At 42.5% G+C, this 23,797-nt stretch overlaps 1 protein-coding gene across 2 annotated transcripts in view; it reads right to left on the reverse strand.

Moving 5' to 3' along the window:
• AGPAT5 (1-acylglycerol-3-phosphate O-acyltransferase 5) overlaps window positions 1–6,032 on the reverse strand; it is a 54,630-nt gene extending 48,598 nt beyond the window's left edge. For both annotated transcript variants that reach the window (XM_030812413.1, XM_030812412.1), the window contains exon 1: window positions 5,497–6,032. In XM_030812413.1, the coding sequence (XP_030668273.1) occupies window positions 5,497–5,715 (219 nt within the window). In that variant the 5' untranslated portion in view covers window positions 5,716–6,032. The remainder of the gene's footprint in view (window positions 1–5,496) is intronic.
• Between the last annotated feature and the right edge of the window lie 17,765 nt (window positions 6,033–23,797).

Below are 23,797 nucleotides of genomic sequence, written 5' to 3' on the forward strand. Positions count from 1 at the left end.
AAAGTTTTTATTATCCTGCTTAAATAAGCAAATGCAGAAACACACCCAAACCTACACAGTCCTATTACTCTCAGGTAAAGTGAAGGAAGCAATTTAAGATCTATTTAAGGTCTTCACATGAACGGCAAATAAGCAGAGAAGAGTAAAATTAAAGATACAAGGTACAATTCACATTCTCCTTAGGACTACAGATATCAGAGACGACGCTGGGCAACATTTTGGCAAAAGTGCAGAAAGAATGTAGAATTGTCATAAAAGGGAGTAGACTAGATAACTTATAAGCTCCCTTCTCCACTTCTAAGTAAACATGTTTCATTCTAATGAAGGGCTGCTTTTATAGCAAGATTCAGAATATAAATTTAACTCATTAGGAGTTTAGGATTAGTTTGATGAGTCAGTGCTACAAAAAGAAAGATCCAGTTACAAATGTTCTCTACATAAAACGCCTTGACTGTTTCTGAGGAACTTGGAACAATGTTTCAGTTAAAAGTACGAATCAGCTAAGCATGGTGGATCAAGGACGACCACTTGAGCCCAGGAGCTCAAAACCAGACTGGGCAACATGGCAAAATCTCGTCTCTACCCCCCGCAAAAAATACCAAAAAAAAAATTAGCTGGGCATGGTGCTGTGTACCTGTAGTCCCAGCTACTCGGGGGGGTGAGGCGGGAGGACCACTTGAGCCCTGAGACAGAGGGTGCTGTGAGTGGAGACTGCACCACTGCACTCTGGTTTAGGCAACAGTGTGAGATTCTGTCATAAAAAAAAAAGTATGAATCCTTGGAGAAGTTAAGGGCATATTAGAGAAATGTCAAAATCTTAAATTCTTTATCTTCTTTCTTGGGTTTTTCAAACTATTTCACACTTAAAGCAGGTCAACTGAAAACCTAAGTTTATTTTATATAAACTTAAGAACTGTGCATTTTATTGTTATATTACATTAGCATTTGGGAAGTGGGGATTAGCAGTCAGAGTCATTAATGTAAAATACATTCTGAAGTAAATTCCAAGTGTTATCAACTGATTTAAGCAAGATAAATTGGTAATTAAAATATTTATTAGGGGCTGGACATGGTGGCTCACACCTGTAATCCCAGCACTTTGGGAGGCCAAGGCAGAAGGATCACCTGAGGCCAGGAATTCAAGACCAGCCTGGGCAACATAGCAAGACCCCATTTCTATAAAAACTTTTAAAAATTAGCTAGAAATAATGGCACGGCAGCTGCGCGGGAGGATCACTTGAACCCAGGCAATTCAAGGATGCAATAAGCCATGATGGTGCCACTGCACTAGAGCCTGGGTGACAGAAGACCCTGACCCAAAAAAACCCAAACCCCAATCTATTATGTGTTGATAATTTTTTGGCCTACAAATTTCAATGATCAGTTTTCAGTGTACTGCATAGGAATTGGGGAAAAGAAATTTTTTAAAAAAGAAGCAAAGAAAAAAGAATTCTGACATTTGAAGACATCCTATTAACTTTTATCAGCTTCACAAAACATGCTAAAAAGATTTTTCATTATTTATCATAACTATTACAGTTATTCTTTATGCAGCTATCTCAACATTTAGGATATATCTAGATTCCTAGAATAGAATTCTAGGTTATAAACTAAGATAATTCTAGTTTCACTTTAACTCATGATAATAGAATTTAAGGTAACTTCATTCCTTTTTCATGAGTCCTACCCACTCCTCTGCCAGTACTCCAACTTTCCTTTTAATTTCCCACAAGTTTTCCTTAAACTCCAGATCACGGATATACATACGGCCTCTTATTCTGAGTCTCTAAGCATTCTACATTGAAGTTACTTCCTATCCTACAGATAGGGCTTTTAAGGGGCAAACAAACCAAATACCGGTATATTCACATCATACATAATTGTCTTAGAAGTTATATTACCTTTAACTTATCAAGATTTCAGTTATTTCCATATATATATATACAAAATCACAAGATGGTAATTTCAGAATCAGAAATATATATATATATTTTCATATATATATATAATCACAAGATAGTAATTTCAGAATCAGTTAAGAATTAAAAGAATGCCAAAATATGAATAAGTTGGTTATTATATAGAATACAGATTTGTTCTGAAAATAAAACAGTTAATCAAATGTTCTACTTAAGGGATATGTGAAGGTAAATCTGTAAATAAGAAACTAAAAGATTATGGGAAAGTAACTAAACTTATTACAGAAAACCAGGTTCTCTGTTAAAGAAAACAGAGACCAAAATGCTTTAATATGTAAATACCTAAAGAAATAAGGCAAGTTAAACTATGAAATAACTACAAAATACTGAATACGCAGAACTATGGAGTTCATTATTGTGGTGGATTGAAGGGCAGCCCGTCAAAAGATGTGTCCATATCCTAAGCCCTGGAACCTGTCAATGTTTTCTTATTTGGAAAAAGGTTCTTTGCAGTTATAATTAAATTAAGGATCTTGAGATGAAGAGATCATCCCGGATTATCCAGGTGGGCTCTAAACCCAGTGACAAGCAGCCTTCTAAGAGAAAGGGAGAGTGAGATGTGAGACAGAAGAGGGGGCAGCAAGGACTGTAAGGCAGAGTGTGAAGTGATGGGGCCCCAAGCCAAGGAATGCCACCAGTCACCAGAAGCTGAAAGGCACAAGAACGGCTTCCCCACTAGGGCCTCCAGAGGGAGTACAGTTGAGCCTACACCTTGATTTAAAACTGCTGGCCTCCAGAATCATGAGAAAATAAGTTCTATTATTTTAAGCCACTTAGTTTGAGGTGATCTGTTTTGGCAGCACAGGAAAGTAACACAGGTACTTGAATCAATGCCTCTCAACAAAGTAGAGAGACTTAAGTTGACTTTCAATAAGTCTCAAATTACATGAAATATAAAAAAGCTTATAAAATTCTTATTACTTATTCTAAAGAAATAAATGGTGAAGAAAGCACCCATTTGAGTTTCAGTACCAATGAGGGATTCTGGAAGGACCTAAAAGGATAAACAAGTTATAAAGAACAATTTTAGCAGCACTGACTGAAATATTTCTCTATCTCAGAGATACATATGAAAATAAAGTAGTGAAATTAGGGAAGAAAAAGGTATTTACCCAGAATCCAAGGAAAATCCAAGTAAATTTGTTGGAAGCGGGTTTTACCTGCCAAGCACAGATCATAAACCTCATGGACCTATTACTACTTCTCTTCAGCTTAAAAATTCTATGTACAAGAAAATATTCTTTTGCAAGAACTACTGTGAACCACTTATTTTTTAAACCTAGAGTTGAAAGGCATAAAAATGTCACTTAAAAAAAAATTTTTATTTTAAAATCCCTCTTCAATGTATATAATAAACCTTTTATTTAAAAACTTATAATCTCTTAAATTACTAAAACTCCCTTTAGAAATGAGTCACCAATACTTTACACAGAACAAGAGAATCATCACTAGCCTCACAAACGAAAGCTGATAAAAACAATTCAAGAAAAAAAGAGTGTCCTAACAAAACAAGCAAGCTAAAAATTTTAATCAAAACATCTCAGTGACAAAGTTAATGGTACAAAGTCATAGGTAAAAAATAAGGTGACAGAGCGTCACTACAAATCTTTTTCCTTTGGGTCTTACGTTTGAAGATAGCTATTTATTCCTCTATTGATTTAATCTTAAAAGAAACAATAAAAAATATTGAAACGTAGCTTTGCGTACACAGGAAACCCAGATTCCAGAAAAAGACCCTAATAAATTCAAAATACCCTGCTCTCTGTTACTAAACAGAAATTAGAAAATAATTATTTGTCCCCTCCAAACAATAAAAATAAAAATGCAGGAACAAGAAACTCTTGGTTTTGAATTTTTATTAAATGTTCATAACTTGCATTTGATGATCAGTGGGCAATCAGTTAGTTCTAGGATTCCTAAAGAACTTCATCAAGGAACACACATTAAACAAAATTTTGAATTATACTTAAGAGTCCTCAGGCATCCTTCCATAAATGCATGAAAATTAGTGCTGGATGATAGTTCCTTTGATTTGAATAGAGAAGGAGGGAAATGATCACATTAAATGTTTTCAAAATCACTTGCTGGGAAATCAAGAAGTAAATTGGAGCTCTGAACATAAGGTAAGGTATGTAATTTCAGAAACACTGAAAGGTTTTACAGCCATTTAAAAAAATAAGAACTTGCCAAACCAAAAAAATCCTTCAATGGTGTATTCTGCATCATATTGTGTACTCCTTGAACAAAAATAACATAACCCGCCACAGATAGAATTATTTTTTTAAGAGGTGAATGACTTTGTATTCTGAGCTTATATCCCATCCCAGGCCAGTTGTCACATGATGTGAAAGTAAAAACTTAATCATGATAAAAATCATACATTTAGACGAACTTGGTGGAGTTACCACATAAAGGGAAAAAATTAGCCTGAATTATTGAAATTTTTAAATGAGGCTCATTTTAAACGTCAGTTACCAGGAAACCATGATCTGGAACAGTACCTTTTTTTCTTTCCAAGGAGACACTTACAGGCACTGGTTTAAATGGAGGCCCTGGCCTCTCCTAATGTCTTCCCCCCTAACAACTTCCGACTGGGGCCATCAAGGGTCGATCAGCAGTGCAACTGCAAACTAAACATAGTAGCTGACTGACCATAGGGTAAAAACAGCTGCTGTAGGTGGAAAAAAAAAGTTAAAAAGACAAAATCATACCGTCCCATTTTCCCCATCCCACCCTAACCCTACCAAGAAAAGTAAAAGAGGACTAAGTGGACATCAGGAGTAACCAAGAATAAAGCTGTTCTTTCAAACTGAGAAATAAAAGAAAAATTCACCTTTTTGTAATAAGACTTCAAATACCTACTGTTAAAGAGGGCCTTCTACTTTTACCGTTTGTTTCTCAAGTTTAATCTACGAATCCAATCTTTACAGAGAAACAGTAACAGAAAGAAAGTAATCAGACAACAGATCACCCACACATTCAAGCCCAGTTAAAGTTGGCAAGAATTGTATCTAGTTAGGCTTCTACCGTAACAAATGTATTCATTTCCTCGCCCAGCTTTCACTTGTCCTGGGGGAAGAACACAAGACCGAGTTGTACTTCTGTTTCAAGAGAAGGTCGCTGTAAAAGCGCACTTCGGAGTGTAGACGTCTCCGATCTCTTCCAACATGACCACCTCTTTGGACCAAAGGCCAGAAACTGCCAAACGCGTGCCCTATTTAAAACGTGCACCTGCAGCCACTTTGCTAAGCAGCATCAGACCCAGGCGACGGGCGGGGAAAGGGGCGGCGGGTCCCACTCGTAGCCTCGGGACGACGCAGCCACAGCTTCCTAGAGAGCGATCTCGGCAGACCGGCAGGAAGCATGCGGAGAGGAAGGCGGGGAGGCGGCACGTGCTCTCCGTGCTGGGTCCGCCGGGCTGGCCGGGTGACCCACGCCAGTTGCGGGGGGAGCGGAGAGGTCCGCGCCCCCGGGAGCTCGGATGGACGCTGAGACCCGGGAGCGGGAGGCGGCTCACCTGGACTCCGGTGTAATTCTCGAAGAAGAAGAGCACCATGCTCTGGTAGACGCAGTAGAGCCGGTCGTCCAGCGCTTGGTAGAAGCGGGCGGGCAGGAAGGCGGAGAGCAGCCGCCAGACACCCCAGGCGAGCACGTAGGTGGGCGCCGTGCCCAGAAGCACGACGCTGGGCAGCAGGTAGCGCATGGAGTACGTGTGGAGCACCAGGGACAGCAGCATCTTCTCAGCTCAGCTGCAGCGAGCTCCGCCTGCTCTCCCCGCCCGCCGCCCGGGCCTCAGTCGCGGCCAGCAGGCGGCCAATCACCGCCCGGGCCCGGGCCGCCGCGCCCGCCACCCGCTCCCAGCCTCCGCCCCCAGCCGCATGGGCCGCGCCGGCGCCGGGGTCCGGGTAGGCGAGTGCGGGGCTGCGTGCGCCACTCGCGGCGGCAAAGCAAGGGAACCCGCGGCCCTCCCGAATCGACGGCTCACGGATGCTCACAGCCCATGACCCTCACCCATCGCCACATCCCCCCCTGACGGGGGAGGGGCTCCGCGGCAATAACGCGCCTTCTGATTGGTCGCCCATTGCCATAGTTCCCCGTCGGCGGCAATAACACGTCTCTTGATTGGTTGGTTTGGGCCGACAGTTGTCGTATAACTACCTGCTGGGCGCGCGGGCAACCCGGCTCCGGCCACTGCGCACGCTCCCCAGGTGGGCCGGCTGCGGACGCGGGAAGGGAGGTGGCGACTGACGGAGCTGGGTGAAGGTGGGTGCCGGCAAGAGGAGGGTCCGGGTGCCTCTTGTTCTGCTCCCTCGGCCGGACGTGCGCGCGGGCAGGTTTAAGGGTCTCTGGAGTTGTCTGGAACGCACACCTCCTGCTCACAAGCTCCTGGGCGCCGGGATGCACATAATTAGAGCAGTGAGAAAGGGGGTGTTAGCGTTATCGGAGGTCTCAGCCTTGCAGGCAGCTGGGCCCAGGTTGTAGGCAGGCTGGCCCAGGTCGCGAGGCAGCTCGGGTGTCCCCATCTGCTCACTGCCAGTCCTTTGCAAGGGGACTCCGCCTCCTCAGCCTCCCCTCTGAGTGCGCAGCAGCCCCTCCTGCCCGTCTCTCTCCACCAGGGTGTTTCAGAATTAGGGTCCGTGTTTTTCCCATCACAGTAATGATGATAATTACATGTTTATGCATAGCCGAAGAACAACCGCACAACGATCTTTCCATACTGTTGATTAGACCTTTTCAGAATTCACTCTTGCTTCGTTTCCTCAGAGCCTGTTGTACTTGTTTCTGATTTTTTTTTTCTAATAAGGAGCCTCGTTTTTTGCTGTAGTAGAGTACTTGCATGCACATGTATAATCCATAAAAAACATAAGTTTGTAGCCTTCACTCAAAGCTAGGAAGGCTGGATGGCTGTTTTATTGATGTTAAAGCAGATCCACAGGCCTTCTGGATCTTTCTCCTCCCCTTTGGCTGCAGTAAAAATACTTTAATATGTCACCCTTTTCAAGGATAGTTGTACTTTAAAAGAATGCCATATGCTTTACCATATATATATATATTTCCCCCCACCAGCACCATCATAATGGAAGCCTGTGTTACCTTTAGGCAGGATGGCATTTCAGTGGAAAGTTCAGGGCCAGGATGGTAGCTACTTTCTTTATACATGATTAACATCAAGTAACAACATCATTGGTAGATGGTGACCTTTGGGGACAAAGCCAGGTGAATAGAGATCTCTCAAGTCACAAGTATTTGAAGGCCAGAAGGAAGCGTTACACAGTAGAAGGAGCTTCTGTCTCTCTATGGCTGTCTTTGCCCTGTATCATAAGCAGCACTAGGTTTAGTACTGGAGGAAAGAAGTCACAGGTGTGGACAATGCACAACTAATGCTCCTTATGCTTTCTTTAACTGAGACCAGACATCTCTACACTAGAACAATGTGTGAAAAGATAAAGCAGGTTCTGTGTTCATGTTAGAATTGCTATGTATAAAGTCAATAAATATGTGCTTATGTGTAAATTTGTTACTGTGAATCACCCCAGGTTACTGTTAGTCACCAAGTTGTAAACTTTTGTGCAATGTTTGGCATGAAAACACAGAACTTAACTTTCTCTTGTTCCCTCTTTATCTCCAAACCCAGCTCCTGACTTTATCAGTTATTCTCTGTGCTGCTCCCGCTCTCCTCTCTTCCTGTGAACACAGACCCACCCTTTCTTTCTGCCACTACCCGGCCCTGTTTTATTTTTTTCTCCTTTTTCCGTGCAAACCTCTTAGTTTATAATCAGCCCACACCCTCTGCCTCCTTACCTTGTACTTTCGTTGGGCCCTTGCAGTCTGATGACCTTTTCCTCCCCTTTACTGGAATGGTGCTTCTTTCAGAGCACAGCCAACTTCCTCCTCTACATACCCTGCTGGGCACCAGTGGAACAGTGAAAGGTGAATTCTGTCTATGCCTTCCTTGTACATTTAAGAAGGAGTTACCTGTGGGATGAAAAGGGGACATTCATGGTTCTATGGGAGCATATATCAAGGCAATCTAATTTACTCTGGAGACAAGGAAGACTTCTCAGGTGAAATGGTATTTCAAGTGAAGCTTGAGGGACTTAGTGGGCTTTCCGCGTGAGAATGGCATGTTTGAACGCCTGAAGCTGAGAAAACACCATATTCTCATGCATAGCACTGGAGTGGGCCACAATGTTCTTTTTAGAATTTGTTGAGATGCCCCTTGAAAGAATGCTGTGTATTCCTATCACACATTCTTAAATTGATATTTAAATGTTTTTATCAGCTGGGCATGGTGGCCCATACCTGTAATTCCAGCACTTTAGGAGGCCAAGGAGGAAGGATCACTTAAGCGATTTGTAGAGTGAGACCTCCATCTCTACAAATACATTTTTTTAATTAGGTGGGTGTGATTGTGCATGCCTGTAGCCCCAGCTATTCAGGAGGCTGAGTTGGAAGGATTGCTTGAGCCCAGGAGTTCAAAGCTGCTATGAGCCATGATCGCGTCACTGCAATCCAGCCTGGGCAAAAGAGAAAGACTCCGTGTCAAAAATAAAAAGGTGGGTGGGGGGCTTTTAATGATAAATTTAAAAAGGCTTTTAATTATAAATTTAAGTAGTTACGAAGTTCTGATGAGTTGTGAATAATGTTTTGAAAATAAAGTGGTTACAGAAAATTTTTAAATCTATGCATTGAGTTATGAATATCATAGTGATTTAATATCCACCCCATCATTCATTTCAAAAATACTTAAGCCTTTGACCAGTTGAAAATTTTGCCTTGATCATTTTTCTCCCTGAAAATATTTTTATTTCGCTTCTACCACAGGATTCTTTCATAATTGAATATGCTCTATCCTTCAAAGTTTTTTATTGGTCAGGCTGTATCATTTCGGTTCTAAGAAGCAAATTTTCTTCTGGATTGAGCTGTTACTATTATTAGCATTACGCAGTTTAATCAGTGTGTTTCACAAAATCTGATAAGGAATTGTAGGCAAAAAAAAAAAAAATTTACAAGAAATGCATCTCTTAAATAAGTTATTTCTGTTGGTGTCCTCAGGGTTATTTTACCTTTCTACCTCAGCAGGGCAGCACAATGTAGTAAGATTTGGGATGTGCCAGGTGGGAGAGGAGCCATTATGAAATGCCAGGTGGGCCTGGACTCCAGGAGTCCTCAGGCAGATCACTTTTAGAAGAGTTGGGATCTGAAAACTGAATCCCTTGAAACTGCTCATGACCACATGTGTCCATATTCTCAGGGATACGCATGCCTCCAGTTGAAGATTGTTTTTACAGAAATAATTGGTGTAAGGAAAGGAGACAAGGATGGTGGGGATTGAGTCTGGAAAGATAGGCAAGAACTAGATGACAGCAGGGTCTTGGGAGACACATAAAGATTTTAGAGTTTATCCCAAAGGACAGGGAAGCTACTAAGATTTTAAGGAGAGGAGTGACATGCTTATATTTGATCTTTTTAAAAGTTGTTCAGGCATTGTGGAGAGCACATTTTAAACAGTTTGGAGACTATAGCTAGACTCCCAGTTAGAAAGGATGATAGTAGCTTAGCCTTTCATGGTGACCGTGTATGGAGAGAAAAATGAATCCCTCATGTACAGTGTCCTTGGAAGGAAATTTGACAGTATATTCTAAGAATGGGCAGCCATATGGTTTGGATCTGTGTCTCCACCTAAATCTCATTATCAGTATTAACCCCCAATGTTGGAGGTGGGGCCTGGTGCCAGGCGATTGGATCATGGGGGCAGTTTTCTCATGAATAGTTATCACCATCCCTCTTGGCACTGTCCTCAGGATAGTCAGTGATTCTCGCGAGATCTGGTGGTTGAAAACCATGTAGCACCTCCGCACTCACTCTTGGTCCTGCTCTCCCTTCTCCTTTCACCGTGATTGTAAGTTTCCTGAGGCCTCCCCAGAAGCTGAGCAGATGCCAGCACTCTGCTTCCTGTACAGCCAGCCAAACCTCGAGCCAGTTAAACCACTTTTCTTTATAAATTACCCAGTCTCAGGTATTTCTTTATAGCAATGCAAGAACAGCCTAATACAGACAGATACCCTTTTAATTAGTCAATCTACCTAAGTGCACATCAGTAGCAGAATGGCTCTGTGGATACACAGTACTGATACGTGAAATGGTATGCAGCAGTTGGACAGGAATAAGTAGCCCTAAATACCTAGTTGTGGACAGATCTCCAGGACACTAGGTGACAAAGCAAGTTGCTGGATAATACATGCACTATGATCCTATTTCTGTAAAAACTAAATACAACTTTGGTCAGTTCCCGTTCATACTGTTATTTTGCTGTTTGCACAGATAAAACAAGAAGCCATTCCTATTATAAAAAGTGTAAGCAATACTATGTTTTGAATATTGAATGAAATGTGGACATTTCCCTCATGCCGCACCCAATCCCACTTGCTTACCCAGAGGTTACAGGTATCTACTTACGCAGTAGATGCTTGGCAGTCCTTTGCCCCTTCCCTCCTTGAGGTGACTAAGATGGACTTGCAGACAGCCACCCCTCCCAACAGAGCCCATGTGATCTGGGGAGAAGCCGACCCCACCCGTAATGGGCCGCCACCAGTCTAGGGCTGTGTTTTTTTGAAGTGTGGACCTTGAAGCCTTCAGGCTCCTCAAGACCCTTTCAGGTGGTCCAAGGGAAAAATGGTTTCACAGTGATACTGAGACATCATTTGCCTTTTCACTATTAGATTTACAGTGGTGATGCAAAGGTGGGAGTAGGTAAATCCACTAGCACCTCACTGCGAGTAAGGCAATGACACAGAAAGGTACCTACTAGTGACCATCATGTTCTTCATCACCATGTGATCATGGCAGAAAAACACTTAAGAATAGCCTCAGTGTGATAGCAAAAAAGAAAGTCAATTTTATTAAATCTCAACTGTGGAGTACACATCTTATGAATACTCCATGTGACTAAACCGAACTTGCGTGAAGCACATAGGAAGCATACCAAAGCTCAGTAGCTCCCCTGTAGGAAACAACCTCTGAGCTCCAAGCTGAGAGCTACTTTTTTCATGGAACATCACTTTTGCTTGAAAGAATAACTGGCAGATAAAGTGGTGAGTCTGGAGAAAACAGTGGATAATGTTGCCAACAATAAAATTGAAGCTTTCAAGTGAAAACTTGAATCTTGGAAAACTTATCTTGCTCTATGAGCTTGACACCTTCTCAATTTTTGAAGACTTTTTTCATGAGGTCTGTGGTAATAGCAACCATTGTGATTTTTCAATACTCTATGACGAAATGTGTCAGAATTTCGAAGGTTGGCACAATGCAGTAAGCCAATGTTTTTTAAATAATGCATGATATTTTAAAATGATGAATGGGTAAATGGCTCTTGCAAGCACAAGATATACCAATAGGTTTTAATTTAACTACAAAAATTTCACTGATGTAATTTCAGACTTTACATGGCTACTAACCTTTAAGCAATTACTAGTTCCTGAGTTTTAGTGTAATATGAAAGAAGAATAGTCACATTATCTGAAAAGGCTATAAAAATACCCATTCTAGGCTGGGCACTACAGGTAGCTCATGCCTATAATCGCAGCACTGTGGGAGGCCAAGGTGGGCAGATTGTTTGAACCCAGGAGTTTGAGACCACCCTAGGTAACGTGGCGAAACCGCATGTTTCACCACAAAAAAACACAAAAATTAGCCATATGTGGTGGTGCATACCTGTAGTCTCATCTAGCTACTCAGGAGGCTAAGGTAGGAGGGTCACCTGAGCCCAGGAGGTTGCAGTGAGCTGAGATCACGCCACTGTACTCCAGCCTGGAGGACAGAGTAAGACCCCGTTCCCCTGCACCACCACCCCCCGCAAAAACCCTCCCTTTTTCCAATTACAAATCTATGTAAGGCTGGATTTTCTTTATATACTTCAGCCAAAAATGACAACAACAACAACAAAACACAAAACATGGCAGCAGATTGAATGCAGAAGCAGGTATGAGCATCTAACTGTGAAAAATTTGAAAAAATAAAAAAGTAAAACAATGCTACTGTTCCTAAATTTTTTATTGTTTTTGAAAATAGTCTTTTAAGCACAATGGCACAATGTTATAAAGCCCAAACTCTTATGGTGAAGTACTAGCCCCCTGCCCTGCCTCAGCACATGACCTTACTTGGCTATGGTCTCCACAGAGGTACCCAAATTAAAATTAGGTCATTAGGTCATTAGGATGGGCCCTAATCCTTCTGAGAAGACATTTAGACACAGACATGTAGTGGGAAGATGGTGTGAAGAGTTGCAGGGAGAAGGGGCCTGTCCACAAGCCAAGGAGAGAGGCCTGGAACAGATCCTTCCCTCTATAGGGAAGTTTATTTTCCCCCCTCAGGTTTCACTGATTTGATCCTATAAAGCAAACTGGGTTGGGAGGCTGAGGCAGGCAGATCACAAGGAAAGGAGATCAAAACCATCTTGTCCAACATGGTGAAACCCCGTCTCTACTAAAATACAAAAAATTAGCTGGGTGTGATGGCACGTGCGTGTAATCCCAGCTACTTAGGAGGCTGAGGCAGGGGAATCGCTTGAACCCGGGAGGTGGAGATTGCAGTAAGCTGAGATCGCACCACTGCACTCCAGTGTGGTGACAGAGCAAGACTCCGTCTCAAAACAAAAACAAAAACACCCCTGGGAATAGACAGATCAACAAGGAAAAAAAGGCATGTTTATTAACGTGCATTCAGGCCCAGAAGTCATACAAAATACGAAAAACTCAAATGGCCAAGTGGACGATGCTTTTTTTTTTTTTTATTTTTTTTGAGATGGAGTCTCGAGGCTCTGTCGCCCAAGCCAGAATGCAGTGGCACAGTCTTGGCTCACTGAAACCTCTGCCTCCTGGGTTCAAGCATTTCTCCCACCTCAGCCTCCCGAGTAGCTGGGACTACAGGCATGTGCCCCTGCACCCAGGTAATTTTTGTATTTTTAGGGTTTCACCATGTTGGCCAGGCTGGTCTTGGACTCCTGACCTCAAGTTATCTGCCTTCCTTGGCCTCCCAAAGTGCTGAGATTACAGGCATGAGCCACCACTTCAGGCTGGTTGATGCTTTTATACCATCTTGAGGTTACAGAGAGAATGGGGACTTGGGTCCTAACAAAACAGGTCATGGGAGGAGAGAAGAGGAGACCTGGCACCTAAGGCAGTCTTGTTATGCAGAGGAAACCAAGGTAGCAGCCCTCAGGAAGAATAGATGGTAGGTAGGCGGTGGGAAGTGTTTGTCAGATTCTAAAGGTTTGAGACTCTCAGGTCATCTTTCCTAGATCCGGACAAAGGGGGCTTCAGAGAAAGCCTTCTTACAGCTGTTGTTTACTTCGCTTTATTTCCTCTGCAGATGCAAACCTCCTTCCCCCCTCCCCCCAACTCAAAAGGGGAGACTAGATTTGCAGGGCAATTCTTGTGTTTACAGGCCTTCTGAATAGCCATTTTGAAGTATGTCAAAGTCTATTTTGGGGTGAAATATTTGGTGTCATTTTCCTCCCAGCCTTCACAAAGAACCAACCCTGTTGACAGCTTGTTTTTAAACTTTCTGCTCCCAGCACTGAGAGACAATAAATGCCTTTTTTTTTAAAACCCACCCAGTGTGTGGTACTGTGTTACAGCAGCCCTAGCAAACTCTTATCACTTCTGTGCTTGAAATACTCCCAGCTCAGAAAAAATCCAAATTAAGTCCTGCCTGTGGCCTGCAAGGCTATACCATGAGCTGCTTCCCTGTCCTCAGTACGCAGCTCTGCCCAGACGATGGATGCTTAGGTATGCCATGACCTGACTGTCAGGACTAAGCCAACTTCAATGTGACTGGATTCTGTTGACCTAAAAGGAAGAAGCTGGGGCAAAATTAACATAAATAGGGAGTGTACTGGGGCCAAGCTTGAGGATTGCAACCTGGGAGCATAGTTTCAAGTTACCCTGAATATCCACTCCAATTAGCAGCGATTACAAGTGGATTTTTAAAGGGAAATGGGGACAGAGAGTGGGCTGATACAAAGTGATTTGTCAGGAAATCTCTTTGGGGTTCACATAAATAACATAGATTAGTGATTGGCTATATATTGCTAAGCTGTAGGCTGTGGGTTATAGTGTCAGTTGCAGCTTTATTAGGTTAATTTATAGCTACTTGTGGCAATAGCAAACAGTTTTAAGAGATGAATGTATAGCTCAAGGGGGGAGTAGGATGTGACCATGGTCTTGTTATATGTTCTTTTTTATTTTTTATGATACAGGGTCTAGCTGTGTTGCCCAGGCAGGTCTTGAACTTCTGAGCTCAAGTGATCCTCCTGCCTCAGCCTCCTGAGTAGCTGGGACTACAGGCACACACCTCCTTGCTGGGCTTCTGTGATCTTATTTTAATGTCTCTATTGGCCTGATAATTAAAAGGACTATCATTCCTCAGATAAAAATTCTTTTCTCAACTCTTTGTTCCAGGAAATTCTTGTCCAGGAAGATAAGGCTATAAAACCAGTCAATAACTTTTTGTTTTCTTCAGGAATCTCTTAAATGTCCATTTATCCAAACAATAGACTGCCGGGCTAGCCACTTCCCAGCATACCAGGAGGCTTCTCTGGGTAAACAGCCCTCTCAGGACAATAGATCCCACAGGTGCTTCTCACAGAACTGTTTGTGCCTCAGCTTGTTCTGAGACCCTTGCCTAGCTGTGCCCTCCAGTATTTGCCCAATATCAGTTAGATCCCCTACTGACACATGATTTGTTTCGACCCCTTTACCAGACTTGCAGCAGGGGTGGGTCTACTCGGCCCACTGCACTCAGCCCCTCGAGGGAGGGAGCACATGAGTGAGTGAGTGTGGGGCCTTGCCGGCCACTCCGAGGGCCAACACCTCCTTCGACCTTAGACTCTATGTGAGGGAATCTGTGTGCCATGCTAAGTCCCCAGCACACTGCCACTGTGTGGATGCACATGGGTGTTTTCCCAATCCTTCCCCCTCATGGGAGGTGCCCCTATAACCATGCAATGGGTTCATCTTGCCTGCTGCCAAGATAGAGCTGATTTATCAAGACAGGGGGATTGCAATAGAGAAAGAGTTTAATGTCATGCCGAGCCAGCTGAATGGGAGACCAGAGTTTTATTATGCAAATCAGTCTCCCTGGAAGTTCAGAGGCTGTAGTTTTTCAAGGATAGTTTGGGTGTTGTTGATTTGTTGGGGATGCAATCATGAGGTGTGGAAAATGGTCCCCATGCATGCTGTGCTGAGTCTACTTCTAGGTGAGGCCACAAGACCTGTTGATGGTCCCAGTATGTCAGTTGTCAAAAATGCAAATACCTGAAAGGACATCTCAAAAGGCCAGTTTTAGGTTCTACAATAATGATGTTATCTGCACGAGTAGTTGGAGGAAATGTCAAGTCTTGTCACCTCTGGAATAATGGCTGGTAACCATTCACATCTTCACCTGAGCAGAACTCAGGCTCCCCTCATCTTTCTACCTGATGGCCTTTCGTTAGCTGTACAAAGGCGGTTTAGTTTTGGGGAAGAGATACTGTCATTTAAACTGTAAACTAAATGTCTTCCAAAGTTACCTTAGCCTGAGCCCAGAAATGATTAAGAGCAGTTTGGAGGTTAAAGGCAAGATGGGCGTTGGTTAGATCAGATCTCCTTCACCATCATGATTTTCTTTTGTAAAGGTGGTTTCACTCCCTGGAGGCACTGCTCTATGAGACACAGCTACAGAATGAAATTTGTACTACGAAATCGTCCACTTCAGCCCCTGGTGATTGGATCCAAGGTAATTAAGTCATAGACCAAGTAATTAAGTCACTGGAAACAAAAAAATTATAGCCCAACAGAAATAAGCACTGAAGCACAGAAGTAATAGAGAATTACAGTCATAATTGGTACTATTCTGGTACACCTGAGAATGGTGTATTAGTCCATTCTCAGGCTGCTATGAAGAAATACCCAAGACTGGGTAATTTATTAAAGAAAAGAGGTTTAATTGACTCACAGTTCTGCATGGCTGGGGAGGCCTCAGGAAACTTTCAGTCATGGTGGATGGCCAAGCAGAAGCAGGCACTTTCTTCACAAGGCAGAAGGAGAGAGAGTGCCAGCAGGGGAAATGCGAGATGCTTGTAAAACCATCAGATGTCATAAGAATTCACTTAACTGTCATGGGAACAGCATGGGGTAAACCACCCCCATGATCCAACCATGTCTACCTGGTTTCTCCCTCAACACTTGGGGATTATGAGGATTACAATTCTAGATGAGATTTGGGTGGGGACACAGCCAAATCATATCACATGGAAACCCAAAACCACATACATGTTGATGCTTTGGGAGAGCAGGAAGTAATGAAGCTGCCAGCATTGTTTGGAGAAGAACGTACGGTACCTTTCAAAATTGTGCTTACCCTTAATGCTCCCACACATACTCCATTTATTGGTGATCTTCATCCCAATATTGAGGTGGTGTTTCTCCTTCCAAAACACCACTTCTTTGATTCAACCAATGGACCAAGGACTTATAGCGCCTTTAAGGCCTGCTACCTGAGAAGGACTTTTGCCTAGGCTATTGCTGTGGCTGAGGAAGATGCTGAGAAGACGCTGGTGCAACTCTAGAAGGATTACAACATCTATTGTGGGAGGACGAGCCACAGACAAAACTCCTCACACACTGAGTTAAAGAAGGAAAGGGTTTATTTGGCCGGGAGCATTGGCAAGACTCCTGTCTCAAGAGATGAGCTCCCTGAGTGAGCAATTCATGTCCCTTTTAAGGGCTCACAACTCTAAGGGGGTCCACGTGAGAGGGTGATGATCGGTTGAGCAAGCAGAGGGTACGTGACTGGGGGCTGCATGCACCGTTAATCAGATCAGAACAGAACAGGACAGGGATTTTTACAATGCTTTTCCATACAATGTCTGGAATCTGTAGATAACATAACCAGTTAGGTCAGGGGTCGATCTTTAACTACCAGGCTGGGCTGTCTGCCTGTGGATCAGCCACGCGGTGCTGGGCTGTCTGCCTGGGGATTTCATTTCTGCCTTTTAGTTTTTACTTCTTCTTTCTTTGGAGGCAGAAATTGGCCATAAGACAATATGAAGGGTGGTCTCCTCCCTTACTATGACTGCATCAAGAACCTTGGCATGGTCACCAAGGCGTGTATGAATGGAATCTGGACGAAGACACTCAAGAGGTTTGTCTATGACTTCAAAGGATTAGCCAGGATGAGGAGGTTGCAAAAACCAAGGCTGTGGTTGTCATAGCAAATGACTCCAACTAGGTGTGAATGAGGATGATGTAGAGGAGGTCTTTGAGGTGGTTCTTGAGGAATTGAAGAAGGAGGAGCTGTTGCAACTGGAACAGGAATGCATAGCTGAAGAAGAGGCAAGAGAAGAGGAAACAGAGAAAAAAGAACTCCTAAGAAAAGTAACAATGAAGGGTTTGGCAGAAGCTTTTGTAGACCTCAGAAAGCTCCTTAAAAAGTTTGAAAACATAGAGCCCAACACTGAAAGGTTTTCATTAATAGAGAGGAATGTACATGGTGCATTATCTGTTTGCAGGCAAATCTGTGATGTAAAAAAGAAACAAACCAAGCAAACCACCAAAGGCATATTTCTGAAAATAACAGGACTTCCTAAAGAGCCTCAGGGAGGTCCTTCAGGAGAAATCCAGAAGGATGCATTGTGGTCATAGGAGATGACAGCTCCATACATGTTATTTCCCCCGAAGACTTTCTAGTGGGATAAGATGTGGAGATGGAACACAGTGATATTGATGATCCTGACCCTGTGTAGGCCAAAGCTGATGTGTGTGTTTGTGTTTTAGTTTTTAGTAAAAAAAAGTTTAGAAAGTAATAGGTTTTAAAATGACTTATAGAATAGAGATATGAAGAAAGAAAATATTTTTGTACAGCTGTACAATGTGTATTTTAAGCTAAGTGTTATAAGAATCAAAACGTTTTTAAAAATTAGTTTTTAAACAAGTTATAGCGAAGTAAGGTTAATTTATTTTTGAAGAAATAAATTTTAAAAAATAAATGTAGTGTAGCCTGTAAGGGTACAGTGTTTATAGTATCTCCATCTATAAGTATAGCATGACTATATTTCACTTTGTTACATAGAAGCTGCACAGTGACTTACAATGATGCATGCAGAACAGCAGAATAAAACAAAGAATGAAATGAGGCAAAAGACCGTGAAGAGGAGGCAAGTACAGGGAGGCCAAGATGAAGTCAGGGCTGCGCAGACCCTCTGTGGTTAGGCACAACTTTAGGCTAAAGTCAATGCTAAGCTTTTGGAGCCCAGCCTGGGTTTCTCTGTAGAAGGGTTTTAAAGTGTAGATTTTACACACATGTGCACACACACACATACATGCTGACTTCGAAAATTAAAAATTAAATGTTTTAATGGCTTTCAGATATATACAGTTGAACTTATTTTATCTTGTGTCAAATTTGATAAGTCGTGGTTTTCAAGAAATTTGTTCACTTCATCTAAGTTGTCATATTTGCTAGAAAAAAAGTTGCTTATAATATTCTTTATCTCTGTAGTTATGTCCTCTTTTTCATAACTGATATTGGTGATCTTGTTTTCCCACCTTTTCTGCATTGAACAAACAAGCAAGGACTTTGTCAATTTTATAATTTTTTTGTTGTTGTTGTTTTGTGAGACAGAGTCTCACTCTGTTGCCCAGGGAGTCTCGCTCTGTCGCCCAGGCTGGAGTGCAGTGGCACGATCTCAGCTCACAGCATGCTCCGCCTCCCGGGTTCACACAATTCTCCTGTCTCAGCCTCCCACGTAGCTGGGACTACAGGTGCCCGCCACCACACCCGGCTAATTTATTTTTTTTGTATTTTTAGTAGAGACAGGGTTTCACTGTGTTATCCAGGATGGTCTCGATCTCCTGACCTCGTGATCCACCCTCCTTGGCCTCTCAAAGTACTGGGATTACAGGCGTGAACCACTGCGCCCAGCTGACCTTTTATTTATTTCCTTCTACTATCTCTGTATTTAATTTGATGGTTTTTAGCTTCTTGAGTTGGAAGCTTGTTGATTTTTAACCTTTTTTTCTCAGAAATGACTTTAAAGCCATACATTTTCTTGCACGTACTTCTTTAGCTGTATCCACAAGTCTTTTTTTTTTTAGAGACCAAGGTCTTACCCTGTCACCTAGGCTGGAGTGCAGTGGCATGACCTCGGGTCACTGCAGCCATTATTTTGTGGGCTCAAGCAATCCTTCCACTTCAGCCTCCTGAGTAACTAAGACTACTGGTGCATGCCACCATGCCTGGCAATTTTTTTTTTCCCCTAGAGATGGGGTCTTGCTGTGTTGACCAGGCTACAAAATTTGACAACTTTTGTGTTAGTATAGTTCTCTTTTTCTTTCTTCTTCCTTCTTTCTTCCTGCTGCTTCTTCTCGTTTTTTTGTTTGTTTGTTTTTGTTTTTGTTTTTAGGACAAGGTCTTTCTCTGTCACCCTGGCTGGAGTGCAGTGGTGTGATGATAGTCGTTGCAGCCTTGAACTCCAGGGCTCCGAGTGGACGGGACTGCATATGTCACCACTCCCAGCTAACTTTAAACATTTTTTGTAGAGACATGATCTCACGGTGTTGCCCAGGGAGCTCTTTAACTCCTGACCTCAAGCAGTCCTCCTGCCTTGGCCTCCCAAAGTGCTGGGATTACAGTTGTGAGCTACCGTGCTCAGCCCACTAGCCCTTCCTACTGATGGTGATTAGGTTGCAGGGCCTGTTGCCTATTTGGAACGTCTGAGTTTGTGATATTAAAGCCTTGCCATCTGCATGTCACAGGCTTTGTGTTCTCTTTTCTACAGTTTCCACTTATGCAAAAGTTACCACAAGAGGAGCCAAGAAGGGTTGTTGGGATGTTGAGCCAGCATACAATTTTAACAACGAGGACATCAAGGCCAAGCGAGCCACAGTCTGCTTAGGTCCACAACTGGTACCAATGGCAATGGGGCCAAGCCCCATGACTTCTAATTCCCAGGTCACTGCTCACCATTCCTTTAACTCCTCCACTGTGTCCTCACCTTGGCTTACATGTTTGTACATATTCTCAATCCTCCATGCATATTCAAATTTGACTTCATATACTTCCACTCATCTTGGCAGAGAAAATGGACTTTATAGTGATTGTTTTGATTTCTTTCTTTGCGTTGTAACTTAGGTTTTATTATAGCATATCCAGTAGGACAAAAGTCACATTGAAGGACTATTGTGAGTGAAATCCAGTCTTTGATTGCCTTGCAAACTAAAGTGTAGAATTACAGGTTTGAAGACCTTTTGGTTGGTCGGCCAGGGCTGTAGGAATGTAGAAGTCTTTTCTTCCAGCTTCCTTATGATTCTCTGGGGAAGTGTGTTGCAGTCATCACGACTGCCAGCTCTCCCTCCTCACCTCCACCACTCACCACCTATTTTTCTTTCTGTGTATGATCGAATGATACTTGCTGCCGTTTGCTATGGATGGTCTGGGCACCCATCCAATATACCCCTTGCATTTAGCCTGCCTTTTAACAACATTTAATTTTTGTTTTCATTTTTTCCTTCACTCCTAGCTTTTAGTTTTACAGTCTAATATTATTTTTCAACGCTACTTTTAATACTCAACAGTGTGGTCATATTCAGTGTTCAAGGATCTACATGCTTTATTTAAAATGTGTTGAAAATCACTTTATTTTTCAAAATTTTTTCTTATAAGTCATTTCAAAATTTCTGAAACAATGAGACTCTTAAGATTTAACCAAACAATTTCTCCCATCTATAATCTTCTAATAATTTCTGTCATTTAAATTTATTAAAATTATTCTTTTCTGTTGAAAGATATATATTTTGGAAATGTCCCCTGCCCTGATTCCTTTCATTTCTGTAAAGAAAACATTGAAGACAAACCACTGGAATGAGCCATAGTTATTTGTGCCTGAACATCAATCACTCTTCCAGCCTACGAGGGGACCCCCGTGATAATCCCCCTTCGCCTCTGCCAAAAGATGTTAACAGCATCTTATGTAATGTTACTCTCTCTGGACAGATGACCCCAGATATGTGTCTCTGGCCTTGGCCTGTGACTGTTTTATTATTGGGCTTCTGCATGTCTTTCTTTCTTCTTTTTTTTTTTTTTTGAGATGGAGTCTCACTCTGTTGGCCAGGCTGGAGGGCAGTGGCGTGATCTTGGCTCACTGCAGTGTCCATCTCCCGGGTTCAAGCGATTCTCCTGCCTCAGCCTCCTGAGTAGCTGGGATTACAGGTGTGTGCTACCATGCCCAGCTAATTTGTTGTGCATTTTTAGTAGAGACAGGGTTTCACCGTGTTGATCAGGCTGGTCTTGAACTCTGACCTCATGATCCGCCTGCCTTAGCCTCACAAAGTGCTGGGATAGCAGGCGTGAGCCACCGCGCCCGGCCTTCTCCATGTCTTTCTGATGGCTTTGTCTCCTTTGGACAGGCACTGATACCTCAAAGAAGAGTTCAAAGGTACAGCTTCTATTGTCTCCGGCTGTCAAGGCTTGTGTCACATATTGTTAAGAGGGGATAATAAGCTTCCTTGCTTCCTTTATTTTCTTTTCTGCACATTATTGCTACTTTTGTTATCAAAACTTAAAACTTGGATTTTTAAATGTTTTTTATCTTTTGTAAATCCATGCCAATTTCTATTGTTTCCTCAATAGTATATTACTTTCAGATTTATCTTTTTCTGCCAAGAGCTTTATTATTTAATATTACAGTGGTAAAAAAAATCCTTCCATTTAAATCTTTCTAAACCATGGTGTGCCTACAGAAATTTTGCCATTAATTGCAAGCCTTAAGCAAAAGATATATCACTCCCACAACATTATCTCACACTTAGACACACTACATATATTCTGTTTACATAAAGTGTTTTTAAAAATTAATATAAAAGACATGAACAGATACTTTTCAAAAGAAGACATACATACGGCCAAACAAGCATATGAAAAAAGTTAGTATCACTGATCATTAGAGAAATCAAAACCACAATGAGATGTCATCTCACGCCAGTCAGAATGGTTATTATTAAAAAGTCAAGAAATAACAGACGCTGGCGAGGTTGTGGGGGAAAAGGAATGCCTATTCACTGTTGGAATGTAAATTAGTTCAACCATTGCAGAAAACAGTGTAGCAATTCCTCTACGAGCTAAAAACGGAACTACCATTTGACCCAGCAATCCCATTACTCAGTGTATACCCAAAGAAGTCTAAATCATTCTACCATAAGGACACATGCAGGCAACTGTTCATTGTAGCACTATTCAGAATAGCAATGACATGGACTCAACCTAAATGCCCATCAATGGCAGATTGAATGAAGAAAATGTGGTACATATACACCATGGAATGCTACGAAGCCATAGAAAGAACGATCACGTCCTTTACAGGAACACGGCTGGAGCTGGAAGTGATTATCCTTAGCAAACTAACACGGGAACAGAAAACCAAATACCACATGTGCTCACTTATAACTGGGAGCTAAATTATGAGAACACATGGACACAAAGGGGGAACAAGACACACTGAGGCCTACTTGAGGGTAAAGAGTGGGAGGAGGGAGAGGATCAGGAAAAATAACTATTGGGTAGTAGGCTTAGTACCTGGGTGATGAAATAGTCTGTACAACGAACCCCTGTGATATGAGTTTACCTATATAACAAATCTGCACATGTGCCCCTGAACCTAAAATTAAAGTTTTCAAAAATTTACTTCACTATTTTGTTGTTCATTCTTCTTTGCCCAGTATTAATTAATTTAACAATTATTTTGACCTTACCATGTATCACATGGGAGAAGACAGACATGGTCCATGCCTTCTTGGAGCTAACAGCTCAGTAAGTGAGGTTGACCAGAACTCTTTTCTAAATTCAACAAGAATATTTTAGTCCCTAACTCTTCCACTGATTACAACTAACTTTGAGAACAAAAAGCATCTACCCGAAGACTCTGAAAAGTAAACAACAGCAGGGGAGAGAAATAAAAACTTGAAAAATGACCAATACCAGTGAGTTTCCAAGTTTTTTTTCTTTCTTTATCTTTTGCCTTCCACACAAGGGTGGCTGCAGCGTTAACTATAGAGCCTGACAGTGGACATAGAGAGCAGAAACTCGAAGAGAACCCCTTCCTTTCAGCCAGGTGTGGTGGCTGTCTCCTGTAATCCCAGCACTTCGGGAGGCCGAGGCAGGAGAATTGCTTCAGACAAGGAGTTTGAGAACAGCCGTGCAAAACCCTGTCTCTACAAAATATACAAAAATTAGCCTGGTGTGGTGGCATTTGCCTGTCATCCTAGCTGCTCAGGAGGCTGAGGCATGAGAATCGCTTGAACCTGAGAAGTGGAGGTTGCAGTGAGCCAAGATCATGCCACTGCACTCCAGCCTGGGTGACAGAGCAAGACTGTCTCAAAAAAAAGAAACCCTTCCTTTCTGACCACAGAAAAATTAGTCAAGAGTGCAGGGGATGGGAAGTCCCCATTTACTTTTCTTTTCTTCCTTTTTTCTGTCTTGATCCAGCCACAAGGGCAGCTCACTGTGCACAGCTATACTACTGTGGTGCTGATGGGGGCAGCTGAAACCCCAAGAGAAAACTATCATTATGATCACAGGAACTGGGAAAAGGGGCTTCTGGGAGTCAGACTATGTGGGGGACATCTCAGAGAGAAGTGCGTTGGAGAAGGGCATCCCCTAATTGTGTGTATGAATCTAGCCAACTCTCGAGCCCATCCAAAGCTGTGAGTGCACACAACAGACCCAGAGAAGCATAAGAAAAGCTTGGAGAACTGAGATAGAAAACACTGCCCACAAAAAGCAAA

This window comes from Nomascus leucogenys, chromosome 4 (genome assembly GCF_006542625.1).
Source record: "Nomascus leucogenys isolate Asia chromosome 4, Asia_NLE_v1, whole genome shotgun sequence".
NCBI classification, from domain to species: domain Eukaryota; kingdom Metazoa; phylum Chordata; class Mammalia; order Primates; family Hylobatidae; genus Nomascus; species Nomascus leucogenys.